Below are 22205 nucleotides of genomic sequence, written 5' to 3' on the forward strand. Positions count from 1 at the left end.
TTGGTTTATCTCGTGCTTTGTATGAACTTACTGTAAATGTGGGCATGGCAAAAATGTAATAATGCATCTGAATTGTTTATTGCTAATATTTTGTCTGGTTAAGTTCATCTCAATGATTTTCAACTTCCTACTCTTAAAATTACTTGAATTTCATTAGAAAGCCTTGTTTTGTTAACAAAACTCAGCTGACTTTGCTTTAAAATAAATGATAACGAAATAAGAATAGGAATCCCATATTCAATACATTTTGCTGACATTCTGTCCTGAAAATCTCTGCAGAGGTAAGTGAACATCACAATTTTACCGTACTATTATAATTATATAAATAAAATAGGGGGGGCACAGCTTTCTGCATTTTTACGTAACGGCTGCTTTAATCAAATAGGAAAACATGTTTTCTGCAAACAGTCTTAATATATCTTTTGGGAAGAAGCCATATGAATGGAATTCACTCTATCTTTAAATAGACCCAAGAGCTGGAGGTGTTATGTTTATGCACAGCAAAGATATAATTTGTTAATAAATCCCTTTAGCTCAGTGCTCCAAGTGGCTGATCCAGACAGGCTTAAACACTGTGCCGCTTCCCACACAGATACTTGTAACAGTTCCTTCTGTAGATCAGATACTAAGCATGTGCATGGCGAAAAAATTTGGTTCGGTTCGGCATTCTGAATTTCAGGACTCCGGCACTTCGGAACTTCGGCACTTCGACACCTCGGAACTTCGGACCTTTGGCACTTCAGACCTTTGGAACTTCGACACCTCGGAACTTCGGCAACTTCGGAACTTCGGCACTTCGGAACTTCGGCACTTCGGCACTTCGACTCATTGGAACTTCAGCAACTTTGGACCTTCGGCATTTCGGAGACTTCGGTGACTTCGGTGACTTCGGAGACTTCGGCGACTTCGGAACTTCGGACACTTCGGAACTTCGGAGACTTCGGAAAAATAAGCATTTATGTGGTTTTTTTGTTTGTTTTTAAACCGCAATGTTTACACTGCTAGTGGACCACACCAGCATCCAGATCACTTAATCTTAACCCCTTAAGGACCACACTTCTGGAATAAAAGGGAATCATGACATGTCACGGAACGTCGACACTTCGGAACTTCGGAACTTCGGAACGTCGGCACTTCGGAACTTCGGCACTTCGGAACTTCGGCTCTTCGACTACTTCGGACCTTCGGAACTTCGGGATATCAGCACTTCGGAACTTCGGAACTTCGGCCACTTCGGAACTTCGACACTTCGGAACTTCGGCACTTCGGAACTTCAATCCAGAGGGCATGCGCACACACAATGAAATAACCATTCACGTAGCCTGAATCCTAGCAGTGAGAATGCAGCTCGCATTTGGAGTGTGTTCTTAAAGACATATAAAATCTCAAATTTGTCAAGAAGACATCATTGACGTGAAGCAAGACATGACTACACGAGGTGAAACCACGTAGCACCTACAAGAACTACACTCACAGCTTGCCATTCGACTGGATGTCTTGGAAGACAAGGGGCGACAGAGAAATATCAAAATCCGCGGAGTAGCAGACTCTGTTCCCATGGATGAGCTACCACACTTCCTCAGGAGGCTCCTATCCACTGTCCTACCTGCAAACATATCTAAACAGTTTGCATACGATGGCCTGTACCGCATCTCCACAACATCCCATGCACCGACGAATGTTCATCGGGACATCACCCTATGCTGCCAGACTCTCTCTGACAAACAGCGGCTCCTACATGCTCTGAAGGGGAAAACGCCACTCCAATTTGAGAATCATTCCCTCGCCTTCTTCGAGGACCTGAGCAAAGTCACCCTGCTTTGGCGGAAATCTATGCGCCATACAACCCAGGCCCTGCAGGAGGCAGGAATAACCTATCGTTGGACATACCCTAGATCCCTCACGGTCACCACAGACAGGAAGATTTACAAAGCAAAAAGTCTGCCAGAGGGCCTAAATATCCTACAGGCATTGCGCCTTTCTGAATCACAGCCAGCTCAGCCTGCCAGTCACACCTGGGATGTCTCCCGAATCGCGCCATTCGTCCCTGGGGGCACAGTGAACTCCGTGACCTGAATGCCTTATTAACCTAATGGGCCTGCTTTCTAAGTTTTATATGCTTTATGAGTTTTACGTTTCAGTTTACTTCAGATGACCATAACAAATATAGCTCTTTCATTGTCCCACCACTAACTACATGCTCCATACGCATTACATATCATATCTCTGACAGATGCATCCCCCAATCTAACACAACACACGACTTTGGGGAGGAAATCCGCCTAGAAATACTGACACCTCCCCCCCCCCCCCCGGCCCAGAGGTTAGGGTTATATACGCATCTCCTTAGGAGAATTTGGCCAGACTATAAGGACCACTCCAATGGTACCCACATGTGCGCTCATACACATGGCGGACAACAAACGCACTAGTTAATATGGCTAGGCCAACTTCCTTTGGTTACATTATTTTCTACTCATGCAGAAACCTGCTACAAAGCAGACAGAACCTCAAGGCCACACTAATTACACACATAACATACCACATGACGTTCTTGATGTGGACCTTGTTTTGGTTAACAATCAATCTAAAAATGTGCGGTATCTCATACATGCCTTGTATTATGATATACTCAGTTGGTATATAGGAAGTGAACCAGTATGTTGTTACTGTACACGACAAAAATAAAGAAGAATAAAAACATTTTTTTAAATATTGTATTAACTTTTTAGAGGGAAAAAACCCCCATCAATATTAATGTATTTTTAAACAAAGTGTCTGAAACTAAAATAAAATGTACTCCTTGGCAGTAAGTTTTAAAACTCTGGGTATACTCACACTCATAAGAATAGAAATGCACAAAATTAAGATATTTTTTACTATTAGTCCACCCAGTTTGCCCATAAGATCTGAGCCACCAAATCTCATAAATGTGTGAAGCATAGTTAGATTTTTTAGAACTCTTAATAATTGTTGGTTAACTGTTATTTTGAATATGATATTATTATCATTTTTTAAAATTAATAAAAACATACTTCTGTGTGCACTTTTTCCAATATTTATCTTTAAGTCTATAGTTAAAGGCCACTTGGGGCCACTGTTGGCTAGTATATCTCTCACTAGGCAGAGACAGCTGATCCTTTAAGATTCATCCTTGAGGAAGTGTGTGGCACTCGAAACGTGCCGAGCGATGACCATAGTTACAGTATTTTTGCATTGAGCCTTTGGGTCAGAGATGTCGCACTTTGGCCCTGATAGTTGCACTATGACCTTGACAGCTCTCTACAAACCAATGATTGACTGATAATGATTGTAGCATTGTACCCCCAACATATCTGGGAGCTTTATTTTTAGAGCACATTGTCTTACTAATATCTTAATATAAGTGCTTCTTGCTTTATTATTTCTTAGCGTGTAGATTTTATTCTAATACTCTATAGCGCTCACACATTATTGTTTTTTTCTGTTTATTCTAATCATCCTTGATGTGTTTCCACGAAGTGCTATACATATATGTCCAATGCCTCTGAAAAAAGCCCAACCGTGGCTGGTATTATGTGGCTATGGGTACCAGAGCAAAAAAAAGAAGTGACCGCTGCAGGTGTTTATCATTCTTCTGGATCTTAACGGCAATGCTCAGATGGGTGGTGGACATCCTGATGGACAGGACTTACAAGCAGTCTACTCATGACTAGTAACAATTTAGGTTCCTCTATTTCCCCAAGTATCAACTTGTATTTTCAATGCATACAGAATAGTGCTGGTAAGTACAGCTCACATATACATTCTTGTATAATAAGGAATGGTCACTGGTGGAGTGCCAGTAGACTGGGCCTAATGATTTCATACCTTGATGAAGTTCAGTGCTGGGTTATAACCCCACTGATACCCCCTAGAATGAGCAAAGACCTCTTGTTAGGCCTTTCCTGGTTAGTAAGTGATGGTGGGACCTGAAAACATTTTGAGGAAGAGTTTCCTTCTCTCATGCCTAGGGGGATATCAGTGGGTACTGTGGAACTCAGCCTTCTTTTTCCATTTATGATAATATGAGGTCCTGCAGAACATATTTTCTTTCTTCACTTTGATTTTTCAAATCAGTGAGTGTTTGGCCATTGACAGCTCAGATTGTGTCTGTTGGTTCCTAGTAAGTTCTAGTGATATTAATTTACTATCTTTAGAGGAGAAGTAGCATATGAACTCATAAATAGACTATATATGGGATAAAGTTAGTTTGTCATAGGAAGCCCTTAAATTCTCCAAAGGACGAGAAACACAAAAACACACCTATAAATCGGGTATAGTGCAAAAAAATTAATCAGGATGAATTTTCAGTCTGTTACTAACAGATATGTTCCCATTATTTAGATGTCTGGAGTGTCCCTTTAAAACGAGTAGTCAAGTCATCAATTGGAAAATAGATTACAGTTTCAACTGCCCCTGCTAAGAGACTATTTCATCATTATACATAGCATTCTATTCCAGGATGTTCTATGCTGTTGGCATGCTATATCTATTTGCACACAATGAATCAGTTCCCCGTGGAACACAATACAAATTATGTTTTCTATTCATGGACATCCTTAAGCCGTAGTATTTAAGTTTATTTTGATCGTTTTTCTTACCATAACTTTCTCCTCCCATTAACGTACCACTTATTAAAAATTTTACTCCCAGAGTCTGTTCCCTCACTTGTCTGCCACTGTCCAGAATCTCAGATATACCATCTACAGCCTTTGCTGTGAAGCTACAAGTGTCTGTCTTTCTCCAATGGAAGGTAGAACGGTGCCCCATGCTTACCCTGTGAGTGCAGAATATGAATTTGCTAACCCTACAAAGATTTTTGATCAGAATTTTGCAGAAGGTAAGTAGAATAAATGGGAGTTTTTAGATTTCTCGTAATTACTAAAGTGGTCATAAAGGATCATCCAAGAACAGTCTCGGTACTCCAGATGGATATTAGAACAACATCCAATAATTTGCTTTTTAATAAACACTTAGCATCATTTTCAATCAAACTGCATTGTCAAGATGAGATTCTTTACAAATAGTTTTATATATTCCTGTACAGTTCTGTCCATACACATAAAGATGTTTTTTATTATTGCTTGCAGTGATGTGTATATATTAGAAATTGGAGATGACCCTATAAATGCTTCCAGCGTTCAGTTGATGTATGTACGTTGCAGTAGTTTTTCTATATGACCGGTCACTGCTTAATTGCTCTTGTGTTGTGATAGCAAGGGGCATGTTACTATTTTTCCTACCTATGCTGTTTTTTTAGGTTCGTTTAAATGTTTTTGTTAAATATGCCTTTTCCCCATTTGTTCTGTGACAGTATTTCTCTTTTGAACTATTTAAAATACAGACTAATGGGTGCCCCTACTAGGTAGACAACATTTTTATTTATTCATATATTTATTTATTTACTTTTGCATGAGGGATACGACTGATTTTTATGTATTTTTCACTTAAAATCCATTTTTATTGTCATATTTTTGTCATCCAATCTTACAGATACATTGTTACCTGTATATGTGGAATTCCATCTAAAATCTCGATGGAAATGAAACTGACTTAGTATTCAATCTGTCCAGGTTTGTACAGACATTGGCTATATCAGTCCAAAGTCCATCTATGTTTACTGAATCCCTACCAATTTACCTTTTACCTGCCCACAAGGTCTACTTTGACCTGCCCACATCCCCATTTACTAAGCCATCTTCATTTCATGGACAACACCTTCACGAAACGCCCACATATACAGGTTACAGCGCATATGTAATATTTTATAACAAAAATATGACACTAAAATGGATTCCGATTGCGAAATAAATAACAATTTGTCTTTTCCTACATGCACCACAAAAACGAAAAATAAAATAACAGTTTTCTTAGTGTATTTTTAGGACACGTAAGATGCATGTAGATTTTTTTAAGCTATGCCCCCTGCCCAGATGAATAATATTTTTCCAAGAAACTTTAACGTTGGCTTCCATATTGGAATACGCTTGATATATATTAATTAATATATATTAATTATTCCATATTGATACGCTTGACATATATTAAGCGCAACTTTATGTTGTTTAGCTAATACCCAAGGAAGGGAGATATATAAATAGGACAGACAGCTGCTCTTCATCTGATTGTGTGCTGGCACAGATCGAGACTATGCTCTGACATTTCATTGAGATGACTCTGCATACCTTTCGTCTGACAAACACACAGCACAACTGACATTAGATTAGCCTTGTAACTATATTCTATAATAACTACGAGATGTTATCTTTTATCCCGTATACATCATATTTCCCAAGATCTGCAATGTCATCCCACGGGTATCACAGGGAAGGAATCTGCAAGTGTAGGGAAAGAGATGATCGGAAAGGGGGGGTGCGGCAGACATCTGAAAAAAACAAAACAGAGTCATTTCAGCAAAAAAATAAATAAAAAGTTGATGTTCTAGCAAAACTATTAACAATATTTGAATGTAACATCGTTATTTAATTCAATAAACAGAGAAGGAGACGGCAGAGAGATTAGTTATTTAATATTACATAATCAGCCCCTCCCGGCAATGCAGTACTACGTATATCGGTTGTGAGTATGTCACTCTTAGTCCTAGCTGTCTGTGATTTTTCAATTTCCTTTGTTCAGTCTTTTCACATTTTATAAAATGTTTTTTATTTTTTATTTTATCAAGATCTATTAAGTTTTATGAAGATAATAATATAGCGTTTAACCCCTTAACCCCTTAAGGACCAAACTTCTGGAATAAAAGGGAATCATGACGTGTCACACACGTCATGTGTCCTTAAGGGGTTAAGGACACATGACGTGTGACACGTCATGATTCCCTTTTATTCCAGAAGTTTGGTCCTTAAGGGGTTAAGGGGTTAAGGGAACACTCTAGCATTCTAAAAACAAAAAAGTATATTTATAAAATCACACTGTTATTCACTGAAGTGAGAATACAAAGTGAGTTCAAAGGGAATTTTCAAATTTAAGGCGCAAAAATAGCCAAAGTAGCCAAAATAGCCGGACTCCTTTCTCCCTTACCATCAGGGTCTCGGTGCTGCAGCCACTAATCCTCGTCTGAGATCATTGTGATTATCACTGAATCCCATGCTTCTCTGGGAGAAGTATTGATTTTATTTGGGGATGCCAAACCTGAAGTCTTTCAGTTCCTGAAAGTACTTCCTAGGAAGCGTCTCCCGTGGCTGCCTGATTGACATTAAAATAGTGTGTTTTCTCACCAGAGAGACCATAAGATCAACATTTGAGTTTTCACACACATCACCAATCAGGTCTATCTTGACAAATATATTTTTTGATTTCTATAGGATTTCTCAACTACAAAAAAATAACAGTCGGGGCCTGACTACTAAGCGGACCAGACGTACATGGTGAGGGCTCCCGAGTCTGAAGCTAAGATTCTGGGTCTATCGCCCGACCACCCGAGCGCACCGACTGCTGAACACAATATTCGGGACCAGGACACTGCACTGCACCCGGGGATACCCGTCACTTGGGTCTCCGGTGCAAGACAGACCAAATCGAGACCAGCGGCCTGTGAGGGTGGGAGCCGAGGAGAGACGGCCGCTCTCCCGGTTCTCTGGCTGACAAAGGGGCACTCTCAAACCACCTCCCTCCCCCCCCCCTGTGGACCGGTGGGGGTCATCCCGGTCCTTGAGTACCTAGGCTGCCTTAAGCGCGGACGCTCCTGTGAGCCCTGCAGAACTCCCAAGCCACATGGTGCCAGAGACATCCAAGATGGCGGAGACGCCAAGCTCTGCAACACGAGGTTGGACATTGCTGCAGCCTGATTCAGTAGGCCCTAAAGCCACAGCAACAAACACTCTGGGAGCCATATTTGACAACTTTTGGGCCATGCTGCTCGACAGGGCAAGGCAAGCGAAAGCCACACGGGAGCCTGACAAGGGAGACCAAGCACGCAACATGGAGCACTACTCCACTCACACTGAAGCGACGCAAGCTGCGGAAACAACGCTACAGGCTGAGACACCGAGATGCGGACAGACGTCCTGCCCGCTGCCGTAAAACACCAAGTCCCAAAGCGCCACGACCTGTCCTAAGCAACATACAGAAACCAACGTGGTCACCTCCGAGCTGCCCACCATGCCGCCCGAGGCTGGGCAACCCCTTACCAAGCGAGAGAGCTGCCGCCTGGATGACCACCGACGTGCTGGACAGTCCGGTAAACCCTGTGGGCATTGGCTGAAGGGGGCCAGCCCGGGGGACATGTGGGGCAGGGGCCATGTCTATACAATATACCATCACATGAGACATGGTAACAGCAAGCAGACTAAGGCTCCGATATCCACACTCAGAACGTACATAGTTCATACTTCTTGTTTAATTTGTTTAATTTGATTTAATCTCTTTTGTACCAGCGAAGCTTTGATCAGTAAATCTAACATGTGATATACTCTCTTAACTAATACTCTCAGTGATAACTTGCAATGCAATTCTGCTACATAGGCCTTGCAGGCGTAGCACTATATTTTTGAACCCACGTTCATGAGCCCAGCTCTCGGACGCGCTGGGAGTACTCTCCCAGACACCAACATGACACAAGCTTGCCCCGACTAGATTGCCTAACAGAGAGGGACCCACACGAGTCCCCTGCCATACAGCCTGGCGTCAGTGTGAGGTTGGCTTGTTCTTGACGCCCCTAAACCTGAAGCGAAGTCAGTTAGCCTGGCCGCACGGATGTCTTAATATAATAATGTTGTAATGTTGATAATATGTTGTACATGCAGCCATTACTGCGAGCAGCCATTAGGTCCTCAACCACACAAGCACACAAGTCGAACCGAATAGTCTTGATATGCTTCACTCTACGCTTATACACGACTACAGACACTAAAGCCAAACATGACAAATCAAACCATCAGCCTGTCCTCTATTATATCCCTAGACATGTTGAACAAGCTTGTTACCTATATGTTCAGTATTATTGTTCAGTATTATTATTTTGTCTTAGAATATGTGCTTACTCAGCGAATTGTTCAGCTTATGATTTCAAGCAGCGCACAGAAAAGATCACAGAACTATATCCATTTCATCTCTTTAAAGTGGTTATAGTGCCTTGAATCATGTGGCACTGTCCCAGGCTTCCCATAGCCCCGCCCCCACTGGAGGTATGGCTAAGGCATCGATAACACTTCCTTGAAGCAATACAGATTCATACCAGCAACGGATACTGTGGTAGGCTGAAAACAGTCAGCTGACACTCTCAGCCAATTACAGACAGCAATTACTACTCAACCTAATGCTGTCTTGTTTTCCCAAGCAGCACAGTGCAGATTCTTGTTTAGAATTAACACATTAAAAGTAGCTTAGCTCTAAATGGAAGGACAGTGCCAGGGAACTCCAGACACTATAACCACTTCAACGTGATGAAGCAATTACGGTGCCTACAGTGTACCTTTAAATTAAGGGACTTTATTGTATGCACTTTCATGTACTATAGCAGTTATTCAATTTATTGAATCAGTAATGTTGGATTTCACATTCCTCTGAGTACTAGATCTGCAATCTAGCAAAGGTAAGTATAAAATGCATTTATCTCCATAGTTCCTCCAAACACACTCATGTGCACTCAGCTACCTGCTTAGACAGTGCCATACAAGAGTACACGCACTCAGTCAAACCTTCCAGAGTGGCTTAGGTGATCATGTGTCCTTACAGGGTGCGCTGAAACAGTGGCATGGGGGTTAAAGGACAACTGTCACCCCAAAAATATTTTTTTTATCTAATAATCTTATCACATACTGAAATTTATATATATTTTAAAAGGAAGTATAAATAGAAAAATGATAAAAACTCATCCTTACTTTTAGTATAAATCGGGATCGTTCAGCCATGTCGGGCAGTGTTTAAAAAATAACATTTGGCCTCTCTGGCTTTCCCTGTTTCTGTGCAGGTAGTGAAACAGAGAAGAGTAAGGATGTGTTTTCTCATTTTATTACATATAGTAATATAAAATCAAATCTATTTTCTTTTCAAACTTGATTAAAGTCTTATTATATTTAAAAATATTTTTCAGGCAATAGTTGTCCTTTAACCCCTTAAGGACAGCGGGTGTTCCATGTCGTCCATTTTTAGGCGGTCCTAAATGCCGGCGGGCGGCATAGAACGTCCCCGTCGTCCTTCATACTTACTGGGTCCCCGCCGATCCCACGCCAGCGGTCGCAATCCTGGGGTCTGCCTGGGAGCTCAGTCAGAGCGCAGGCTGGCAATCTCTGAGGCTGCCTCTGACTCACTAACTGAGCACCAGAACCGCGAGGGAGAAGTTATGATGATCTGGCTGCAGCTCCTGCTAGGTGCACCACTGGACCATCAGGGAGTAATAGGATGGACTCAGTTTGCGAGCTGTGTCGGCTGCCAGGGTGCCCCTTGTGTTATGGCGCCCTGTGTGACCGCACAGCTCGCACACCCCAAAGGCCGGCCCTGCATACACATACAGGTATACCCCACTTTTAGGTACACAGTGGGACCAGAGCATGTATGTAAAATGAAGTTTTGACCCGTACCCAGGTCTTTATCAAGTCTCCAGTGCCCCCTACATATATCACAGTGTCTCAGTGCCCCATGTCTCCCAGTGTCCCCTCGTGTCCTAGTGACATGGGGACACTGGGAGACATGGGGACACAGACACTAAGGGACTGGGAGACATGGGGACACAGACATGCACCCTTTTTGTGTATGTTCGCCCTTTCGGACGTTCTGGTTATGTGATTTGTGGCAGTGGCCCACCCTTTTACCGCATCCATAGACTTCCTGCTTTACTGGACACTGCTGTTAGGGGGTATGGGTTTACTTGAAAGATGAAAGCGTGAGATTAGCAAAGGGTTTGTGTTTTCTCATAGTTGCATCCTATGAGTTTCCCTCCAGCACCATCTCCATCAGATACATGACGCTTAGGAGGTAGGACTGTTTTAGTGTTTTTGGTCAATAAGATTTTGTAATTAGGCCCATCATAATTATCAGCACCAGGCCCACTGGGCTCTTAATCCGGCCCTGATCCTAACCCAACCCATACAACAAAAACGGAATGAGATGATTAACCTGTGCCATGTCAGAAGGTGTGAAAAGTTCTTGCCCCAAAGTCATTGAACTGAGCTGCTCCGGGCGAGAATAGAACCTTCCATTTCCTGTTCCCTTGCTGACAGACGAGGCACGGGTATGTCCGTACTCGCAAGTGTACGTAAAGCGGGGTATGCCTGTACATCATCAATAAAAGTATATTTTAATATTAATAATTATATATATATATATATATTAATATTAAAGGACCACTATAGTGCCAGGAAAACATACTCGTTTTCCTCAGGGTCCCCCTCCTGCCGGGCTCTAGGGGGAGGAAGGGGTTAAACTTACCACTTTCTCCAGCGCCGGGCAGGGAGATCTCCTCCTCGGCTGAATGCACATGCGCGGCAAGAGCCGTGCGCGCATTCAGCCAGTCTCATAGGAAAGCATTCACAATGAGAAGCACACAAGCGCCTCTAGCGGCTGTCAATGAGACAGCCACTAGAGGCTGGATAAACCCTAATATAAACAGAGCAGTTTCTCTGAAACTGCTATGTTTATAGAAAAAAGGGTTAAACCTAGCTGGACATGGCACCCAGACCACTCCATTAAGCTGAAGTGGTCTGGGTGCCTATAAGGGTTAAAATACACTTAAAATGCCGTTAATTATAATTAAATTATAATTAACAGAATAAAATGAAACAATGATCCTATCCTGACATCTATACTGGCTCTGTAAGCTAATGTTTACATTATTTGTTTAGTTATTCCCTCCCCCCACCTCATAGAGCGTGACCAGTGATTATTTTCAGTTTGTTATTAGTTTGCCATAACACGCTCAGCATGGGACACAGGCCTTCTGACTAGATGTCAGTCTACCACTAATGTCTCCTATGTAGCCTCCTATGAAGGCTACAGACCTATAATACCACCCACAGTGCCTTAATAAGCCCCGGCTAACTGCGTTAAGAACCTAATACATAGGCACCTGAAGCTTCATTCCAGCACCCCCAAGACGCGCCTCACACCACTCTAGTTTAAGAGAGGGTCCCATAGACATCTAGCTTATAAAAATTGAGTTGATGCCTGCAATGTGTAATACTCTAAAAATCTATTTTGTGTTCACTTTACCGTTCCTGCAAAGCACATGTCATGCTGTAATGATTGTACTAACTTGCAAAAAAAAAGAATGAAAAAAAAAAAGATCTGATGAGTTACTTTAATGTAACAACGCTGCTCCCTGTATACACGTTTATTTATGGATTGGAAACTATGTATTGCAGGGTAGCATTAGAATAACTGAAGCTGTTATTTATATTATGTTATTTTAATTGTAATTATACTGCATTAACAATAACTAATCATTAAAGGGACACTATATAGGTATCCAGACCACTTTGTCTCATTGAGATGCAGTGTCCCTGTTCTTTTAAAGGGATACTATAGTGCCAGGAATACAAAGCTGGCTAGCACTATCACTCCCCCTGCCTCCCCCCTCCCTCGCACGCCACCTTCCCCGGTACATGTTATCTTTACTATCCACCTCACAAGGGTGGAGAGAACCCCTTGTTTGTGATTTGCTGCTAATTATAGATATTGAACACTTATACTCACCAGTTTTTCCATATCCTTAAAAACCCTTTATTTACTTACCTTTTCCCTGCACCGATGTCCCTTGGCGCTGGGTCGAAGCTCCTCTTCCTCCTCTGTTTCGCGACGAGCAGGCTTTAATGCGCATGCACAGCAAATGCTTTCCTATGGGGAAAAATCTGATGCTGGAGGTCCTCATGCAGAGTGTGAAGGCATCCAGCGTCAGATACCGGACGAAAGGTCCGCTTCAAACCAGGAAGCCCTCTAGTGGCTGTCTGGTAGACAGCCACTGGGGGCAGACTTTGTGCTGCCATGTAAACATTGCAGTTTTAGACAAACTGCAATTTGAAATACCAGTGTTAAGACTAGTTTTAGTGGCTGTCTACCAGACACCCACTAGAGGCACTTATTGCAGTTTCATGGAGTTTGACTCCATAAAATGATGCTGGACATCCTCGCGCTTTGCAAGAGGACAACCAGCGCATTGGGTTCCTCACATCGCCTGACATTCAAAAGAAATCAGCCCAAAGGGTGCCTCAGGACAGGAGACCCTGGCTTTTACAGTGTTGAGAAGATTATGTAGGAGTTTGATAAAATATGAAAAATACCATTAAAATAATGCAGACAACAGTTTTATAACTTTTATTTTAATTAAAAAAAATATTAATGATTGTTTTAGTTGTTACCCATGGCAGTCATTTGTAAAGATAATAATCCACCATAATACTATATGTTCTTTTTAACGTCTTTTCCAGGTATTGCCCCAGAAGACCTTCTATGCCCAACACTGTACCACGGCTATTATATCAGGCCCAGGATCAACAAGCAGGCAGATAAGGGCTACTCTGAAATTAGCCAAAACGAACACAAATTCCAAGTACTCTTAGATGTGTGTCATTTTCTCCCAGATGAGATCACAGTTCGGACCATAGACAACTTGCTCGAGGTCGCGGCTCAGCACCCACAGAAAATAGATAGGCATGGTTTTATCACAAGGACATTTAAGAGGACATATATCTTGCCCTTGGATGTAGACCCTCTTCTAGTGAAGGCAACTTTGTCTCATGATGGAATCTTAAGCATTGCAGCTCCCAAGAAAGGAATCGATCTGAAAAGTGAAGTCAACATTGTGAAGGTAGAAGTCCAGACACCACCAGATATGGAACAGAGGATCTCAACAGAGGAGAAGGCAAAGAATCAACAAGACCGCAATCCAGTTGTTTGAAATAGCTGTTTACTAGGATACATTATTGAACAGCATGCAGTTGAAAATCTATAATTGAATAGATGTAATTTTGTTTGTAATGTAATCTTATTGAAAATAATTATTCAGTAAATATAGAAAAAAGTATCAAATAAATAATGAAATTTCAGTTACCTTTAATTTATTATTAAACTGAATTTATCAAGATTTCCACCACAATAAAGTTTGCAATAAAATGAACTTGTATAAACAATGCAGTCCATGTCTTTTGGTTAATAAATAAATACAATCCTGTGTTACTGTTCTAAATGACTGGCCTAACTATGGCCTAATATTGTTGGACAAACTTTTCAAATGATTTAATATTTTTGGATAAACATTTGAAATGATTTAATACAATATATTATATGAATATGGTAATAAATAACTATGTTAATATTTTGATACACTGACATCCTAGCTTGTATATGATAAATTTTTGATATTTTAATATTTTTAAAAAATTATTTAAAAAGTGTATCCAAAAATATTAAACTGAGGCTACGAAAAGACAATGGCACTATGTAAAAAGTGGCAGAGGTTTTAATGGTCTGCAAGAATAAAAAACCGAGTAAGGAAAGAACGAAGGCAGTGTTTTTAATAGTGCAATATTGTAATCGTTTCATATACAACGCTCTACCCTTTCTTGGCTGAGACAGGATGACTGGGTACGTTTATCAGACTTTAGCCTAATATTGACACAAGAGATCTGATATGGAGACTCAGACAAATAAGGTTTTGGCCATGAGCTAGCAGACATTTTAAATACATACAATACAGCATTTAAAATGGACGTTGTTTGAATGACTGTATGACAAGCATACCTCCAGGAACACGCCAAGCCACAGTGGGAGCACCTTGGAATATATGGTTTCCAGAAGCTGTCAAAAGAGATGCCGTAAGGACTGAGATCTGGGAGAAAAAAAGCTCAATATATTAGAATGCAAAACAAGGCAAGCTGGTTTATTAGTTATTATTGCTTTTATTGTTAGTGGTAAGCCAGTGCAATGAAAAAGTTAAGAGGATGGGTGCTTATATATGTATATTTTAAAAAAAAACATGATTGTGCCATTCTGGAAAAAGCGCCTATTTTTATCACCACTTTGAATTCTGTAATGTTCCCCTCCGTGGAACCTCTGATGGCAACTAATATAAAAGGGACACTATAGTCACCAGAACAACTACAGCTTATTGAATTTGTTCTGGTGAGTAGAATCATTGCCTTCAGGCATTTTGCTGTAAACACTGTCTTTTCAGAGAAAATGCAGTGTTTACATTACATCCTAGTGATAACTTCACTGGCCACTCCTCAGATGGCTGTTAGAGATCCTTCCTGGGTCATGGCTGCCTTAAATGAATCCAAACATTCAGTGTCTCCTCCCTCTGCATGGAGACACTGAACTTTCCTCATAGAGATTTACTGATTCAATTCATCTCTATGAGGAGATGATGATTGGCCAGGGCTGTGTTGGAATCATGCTGGCTCTGCCCCTAATCTGCCTCTTTGTCAGTCTCAGCCAATCCTATGGGAAAGCATTGTGAATGGATCAGGCTACCACTTCTGCTGATGTCAGCAGGCAGTGGGCAGGTCTAAAGGAAACAGTGACAAAGTATGCAGCTGCAGACTTGAATACAGGTAAGATTTTACTATATTTAGGGAGGCATGAGGGGACCAGGTTGGCAAGATGTTGGTTTTAACCTTATAGGGTCAGGAATACATGGTTGTGTTTCTGACCCTATAGTGCTCCTTTAACCCCTTAAGGACACATGACATGTGTGACATGTCATGATTCCCTTTTATTCCAGTTTGGTCCTTAAAGGAAAACTCCAGTGCCAGGAAAACAATCAGTTTTCCTTGCACTGCAGGTACCCTCTCCCTCCCACCTCCCATCCCAGGTAGCTGAAGAGGTGAAAACCCCTTCAGGTCACTTACCTGAGACCCCGCCGATGTCCCTCGGCGGTGGTTTCGGGTCGGCGTCGCTCCTCCCAGTAATTACATCAGCCGGTGGGCGAGACTGAGCCCACCCGCCGACTGAGGAAACCTAATGCGCATGCGCGGCATTAGGTCTCCCCATAGGAAAGCATTGAAAAAGATTTCCAATGCTTTCCTATGGGGAATTGAGCGACGCAGGAGGTCCTCACACAGCTATGATTCAGGAAGTGCCCTCTAGTGGCTGTCTAGTACACAGCCACTAGAGGAGGAGTTAACCCTGCACGGTAATTATTGCCGTTTATTAAAAACTGCAATAATTACACTTGTAGGGTTAAGGGTAGTGGGAGTTGGCACCCAGACCACTCCAATGGGCAGAAGTGGTCTGGGTGCCTGGAGTGTCCCTTTAAGGGGTTAAGAAAAGAATGCAGTGCAGTTATTGATTCCAGAATTTCTCACTTTGTTTTTCATTGTGATATTTGTTACATTTCTATCTATAGTCATTGTTGCAACACTATGGACTTAAAGTTTTTACATGATAACAAAAATCTACAGTGCAACTGTCTAGTGACACAAATAATATTTTGATATGATCAGAAAAACTGCGAAACTATGAGGAAGACAGCAGTTTGTATCTTTTAGCTTCGGGAAGAAACTAATTTTGATCATTACAGCCTACAGTAGATCCAATTTTAGGCATTTGGGTAACCCTAAACCATGTCCCGTTTGAGCGAGTCCTGTAGAGCAGGTTTTTGTGAATACCGGAACATGACAAACATCAGTCATCAGTTGAACTTCGCCTGTTACACAGTACATATTATTATAGGAACAACTGAAAATCCAAAGATTAGTTCGTTTTACCAGTTGATATTACTAAGGGAACGTCTTAATTTATGCACCGACCACAACTTGACATTAAAGATAAAGGGTCATTTTTGCCTTAATATGTTTGTCACTCACAAGAAGTAACACACTGTGACAAATTCAAACTCAAAGTAAAGGTTACACGTAAATCCCTAACTGGGGCAGAAATGCAACTGGGACATGGAGTATTGTGCATTGATGCAATTGGCACACCTTGTGCTTGGTAAGAGGTTGTGCTGGAGCATGTTAGTCTGATGTGAATTCATCTCAGGCTTACAGCTGTCTGGTCCCATTCGGGGGAACACCATGCAGAGAGCACTGCTGAATCCCTCTCTGTATGGTCTAAATGCACTTAACACAGTGCGAGCACCTCTAATAAGGCGCTCATGCTTTTCTGGCTAAGGCGAGTTCCCTGTGAATCCTGGATGTGGGACACCAGGGAACAAGATTGTGACCCCAAATTTGGGACTATTCTGCTGGAAGGCCTAGTAACAGGATGTTTGCTACATTATTATTGCAAAACAGGTACTGAGTGCAACAGTGGCCAAAGGCTAATTTGTAAGAACATTTTCAGGGCATCTCATAAGTTACTCTTTCTTCATGATATCAGCTTTCTTTCAGTTCCCTTCGGTTAGAAACTATGTTTATCCACAAGGCAGTGCGCAGATTTTACAGCTGAAACTATCCCAGAGCACATCTTTTACATGCCAGTATTTGCACATAATACAAGGATTCATGAACGTGCACCGTGTTTGAGAACCTGCAAGGTCAGTTAAGGAACACCTCTAACAAAAGTGGACTTAAAGAAAGACTCCAAACATGACCAGCTGGTGGCTATCACTCAATGAGTTAATCCCTAAATTCTCTTACAACACAGGCATTGGCAGTGCACCCCTGGCACCATAACCACTACGGTGAGCTGTAGTGGTTATGGTGCTTTGAGCGTTCCTTTAAAGATTGCTGCCACTATGAAGAAACAGAAAAACGTTTATGGTGCGCTGCCAGTTTATATAAACAAAGGTAAAGATTTATCTAAGGTAAAAATTGGTGCTGTTCTGGGGCAAAGTGCTGAATAACGGCCATTCACCAGTGAAACCAACCAATAGAATGCATATCCACATTTGGCACTTTGAATTCACGCGTCAACTGCCCTACAGAACGTGGCATTTATTCCACTGAATAACTCCATATACACAGACAACCACGGATGTGCCCTGACCAACTTTTTTGTGTCTTTAGTGCTTTACATATGTGTTAGCCATATCCATAATCATGTCAATTTGTTTCAGGAGCAACAATGACTAAGTCAATGACTAATGTCAATGACTAAGAGCGATGGATGTGGCCTTTTAAGCCATTGAGAAGCCCTGGGAGACCACAATGGATCTCTTATCTTACCTGATATTGGAGTCTACCACAATGCAAAATAGCGAGGGACAACCAGAGCCGGGATTCCAGCCAGGGCTCTAGGCAACTGCTTATAACCCTAATGAGTAATCAAACTCTGCACCTGTCCATCAGAGTCACCCATAGCTAAAGTTATTAACTGCACAGGTGTGTAGAAGAACTCCTATAGTCATAGCTGGGCGCAAGTAGCATGTCCGGTGTAGCCTTATTAATGGCTACATTTTACTCCCTGTCCCACATCTAGTTTCTTACCTGCACTGTGCATGAATTTCAGTTAGCTCATCATCTGTTGAAGATAAAGATCCTAAATAGCATATACCTGGTAATCACTACAAAATAAAAATAATAAGATATTAAATATTTAGTAAAAAAACAATGTACGTTTAATTTATGTTAATTTTGTAAATTTTATGAACTTTTAGAAGGTGACTTAAAATAAGTAATTCATTTAAAGGGACACTATAGTCACCTGAACAACTTTAGCTTAATGAAGCAGTTTTGGTGTATAGAACATGCCCCTGCAGCCTCACTGCTCAATCCTCTGCCATTTAGGAGTTAAATCCCTTTGTTTATGAACCCTAGTCACACCTCCCTGCATGTGACTTGCACAGCCTTCCATAAACACTTCCTGTAAAGAGAGCCCTATTAAGGCTTTCTTTATTGCAAGTTCTGTTTAATTAAGATTTTCTTATCCCCTGCTATGTTAATAGCTTGCTAGACCCTGCAAGAGCCTCCTGTATGTGATTAAAGTTCAATTTAGAGATTGAGATACAATTATTTAAGGTAAATTACATCTGTTTGGAAGTGAAACCAGTTTTTTTTTATGCAGGCTCTGTCAATCATAGCCATAAACAGAAACAAAGTGATTTAACTCCTAAATGACAGCGAATTGAGCATGAAATTGCAGGGGAATGATCTATACACTAAAACTGCTTTATTTAGCTAAAGTAATTTAGGTGACTATAGTGTTCCTTTAACATTTTGGTTTGTTTGTATGAATAAAGGTCTCTTTTGGCTGAGCATTCTACAAATGATTGCCTCTTATTAAAACCACATTCCATTGTTCGCACACCTTTGTATGATATACTGCATACTCTTACCCCTGTAGATTAAAGCTGTAGCATTGCCAACATATTTTCCAGGACAGCGCCCATTAGATGTGATCATGGTACGTGCTGACACTTTGTTTTTTGTTTTTTTAGAAAGCTTTGACATATCTTTATGCACTTCTGGGCATCATAGATCATAGAGCTAAATATGAAGTGATGTCTTCTTTTCCAACTCGTAGATTGGCTCAGAGAGAAATAACTGGTAGCCTCAATGAAGTCCACACAATAAAGATAATTACATTTGCCTTCATGACTTTGATCTCCATGAAACAGGTACACGTGGAAGTCCATTTTAATAAAGAAGTCTCAGGTTTAATCTATTGTATAATTTACTATTTTCATATGTTTTGGCACTCTCCCATCTTTTGTCACTCTCCCAGTACACTTTTATGCCCACCAATCTGTGTAATGCTCTGACCAGGATTGGTCCGAGTGGCTCTCAAACTCTCTCTATACTCCCAACTTTTTGACCTTCTAAAGTCTGTTACCCGACAGTATGCGGGGTCCCCACAAGGAGACACCACATACATTTTCACACATATCACTGCTGGTGAGTATGCTTTACTTATGATGGCGTTGCTTTAAATCCTGAGTGTTGTGTTGTGTTTCTCCTTGATTACCTGTAGCAAGATTTATAATCCGTGCTCTTCATACCAATTAATGTATAGATCACCCTTGGGTATAAAACACGGTGTCATATATGCTTGACTGTCTCTATACTATGTGTACTCCATTGTATACACTCAAAATAGCTTTTCTATTATCAGCTCCTTAAAAGAGTTGATGAAGACTTGAAAAAAATGAGCATAGAAATATTTACTCTCTTATATATATAATTATTGTATATGTCTTTAAACTTACCCTTTAAATCCTCCTTTCTCCTACAATAAATTAAGCTCTTAGTTTAAAACAATAACATATATGGTTTACTAATTAAACTGGGAATTATTAATGTCTGATCAGTGATTTTCACATTTTAAGCCCAAAAAAAAAGAGTCAAATTAGGAAAATTCTCTAACTCCGCTTTGCTTTCAGTTTGACATGAGCCGTTGGAGTTGAAAATCCCTGATGGAGCCGGCTACGTGTGTTCTGTACATACGTGTTGTATTGATGACCGGCTAAAAAATAAAAAGCTACTTGCCACAGCGCCAAAATCCACCGCCCTTTCCAACTAAACTGAGATACAGGAAATGTATAAAATACTCGTAACATCCTCTGCAAGTATATTAGTCACCTGGACAGATTTCAGATATCAAGATCATTAACCTTTGCCATTTTCTCTATAGACCTTATTGTGTATTGTAAAGAATTGTGCTTTCAATGTGAATGGATCATTACAATTTAAATATTGTTGCTTTAGTGACAGATATGAACAATGCACTATTTTGTATATTTTATCTCTTGGCAGCAGGAATAAATTTAGTGCTTACATATTTACATTAAAGAGACACCATATGCACCTCACTGCTCCATCTCTTTGAAGTGGTCTGGGTGCAGTGTCCCTGTCCGCTTAACCCGTTTTAGAGAAATTGCAATGTTAACATTGCAGCGTTACGACTGCCTCTAGCGGTTATCTAGCTGACTGGCACTAGAGGCGCTTCCTGGAGTTTTAGGGTGTTTCAGTACTTTATAGTGTTTAGTCGTATACCCGATTGTTCTGGGAATATTTACAATTATGAAAGACTATTAGTGAAAGTCTCCGGGGTGGCCGCCTCATTTTTGTCCTCCATATGTGAAAGTTAAGTTTTGCCATTGCTTTGCATATTCTTCTTAATTCAGTATTGGTGGTATATTGTTGGTATCATAATATTTAGGTGTGCATGCCCAAAAACAAGAATTTTAATAAAATAAAATAAAAAAACACCAAAATAAATTAAAGACGAAAGACAAATAAAACTATTAAAATGAGGATAAAAAATAAATAAAGATGGAAAAACAAGAATAAAATGTAAAAAAATAATATATATAGCACCTTTATGATGTATGTATGTTTTGGTGAGTGCAGTCTTCCTGGTTATAAATGTGTGTATATATACATATACATGAAATCAAGAGGGTTGCACTCACCTGAACATGCATACATTATACAGTGCTGCTGGGACCAATTCAAACAACATACAAGATCCAGCGCACTCGCTCATTCACTAAACAGCACCTTGAGAGCTCACAGAATGTTAAAGTTTGTGGTTTTAGTTACAGTATGTGATCATACATTGCATAAGCCTGCCATTGCACGATCATATATTGTATCTAAAGCCTAGATTAGGTGCTTTAAAAAAAATAAAAAATAAACTATTACATTCAGCGAGATTGCTGTTTAGTGAATGAGTGAGTGCGCTGGATCCTATGTTTTATATATATATATATATATATATACATATATATATATATATATATATATATACTTATACCTACACATATACAAAAAATATTTTTAATACCGGAAGATTGATTTTAATTTTGGATACTTCGTTACTGTTAAATTTGCAGGGTATTTAGTACACGTACAGTTTTCCCCATCTTTCTCATAGTGCCCTGGGGTTAATGTTATCTCACGCTTTTGTAATGAAAAGCCTGCCTTTGATACAGGTGCCAGCCATTGTTTTGTGGGAGCCAACGTATCGAGCATCTACTTCTGTGTGCCATGCTTGCTAAGCAAAAAAATTTAATTCAGTGAGTCTGATGGAGATTGAGAACAGAGCCCTCTTTCATTGTGAAGCTTACAGGAATGCAAGGTGGCGGGCCAAGCGTCCTGCAATCTTGCCAATGTTGTTAGTCGCCTTTTGTGTTCGATGCTGCTAAAGCAAACGGCTGATGGGCTTTTGTTTTCGTTCGTTGGCATTGGTAGTGAGACTGTCAGGACACCCAGTTTCTCATTTACTTAGCCATGCACCTATACATCAACAAAACCCTGGGAAGATTTGAGACTTCAATGAGCATTTCCAATTGCAAGCTCTTGTGGTTAAAGTCTCCCCGGGGTATTCAGTAAATTGGGAATTGCCTGGAA

The 22205-nt window shown here is 40.7% G+C and overlaps 1 protein-coding gene across 1 annotated transcript; it reads left to right on the forward strand.

Annotated features, from left to right (window-relative positions):
- Window positions 1–4555: 4555 nt before the first annotated feature.
- Window positions 4556–13986, forward strand: HSPB2 (heat shock protein family B (small) member 2). Its single transcript, XM_063435937.1, has 2 exons — window positions 4556–4861; window positions 13401–13986. The coding sequence occupies exons 1-2, from the start codon at window positions 4768–4770 to the stop codon at window positions 13868–13870; spliced, it is 564 nt and encodes a 187-aa protein (XP_063292007.1). The 5' UTR covers window positions 4556–4767; the 3' UTR covers window positions 13871–13986.
- The last annotated feature ends 8219 nt before the right edge of the window (window positions 13987–22205 follow it).

Source organism: Pelobates fuscus, chromosome 11 (assembly GCF_036172605.1).
Source record: "Pelobates fuscus isolate aPelFus1 chromosome 11, aPelFus1.pri, whole genome shotgun sequence".
NCBI classification, from domain to species: domain Eukaryota; kingdom Metazoa; phylum Chordata; class Amphibia; order Anura; family Pelobatidae; genus Pelobates; species Pelobates fuscus.

Coding starts and splice junctions, on each gene's coding strand:
- HSPB2 (XM_063435937.1), top strand. CDS start 4,768: ATGGAAGGTAGAACGGTGCCCCATGCTTACCCTGTGAGTGCAGAATAT. Junction 4,862..13,400: donor TGATCAGAATTTTGCAGAAG/GTAAGTAGAATA, acceptor CGTCTTTTCCAG/GTATTGCCCCAGAAGACCTT.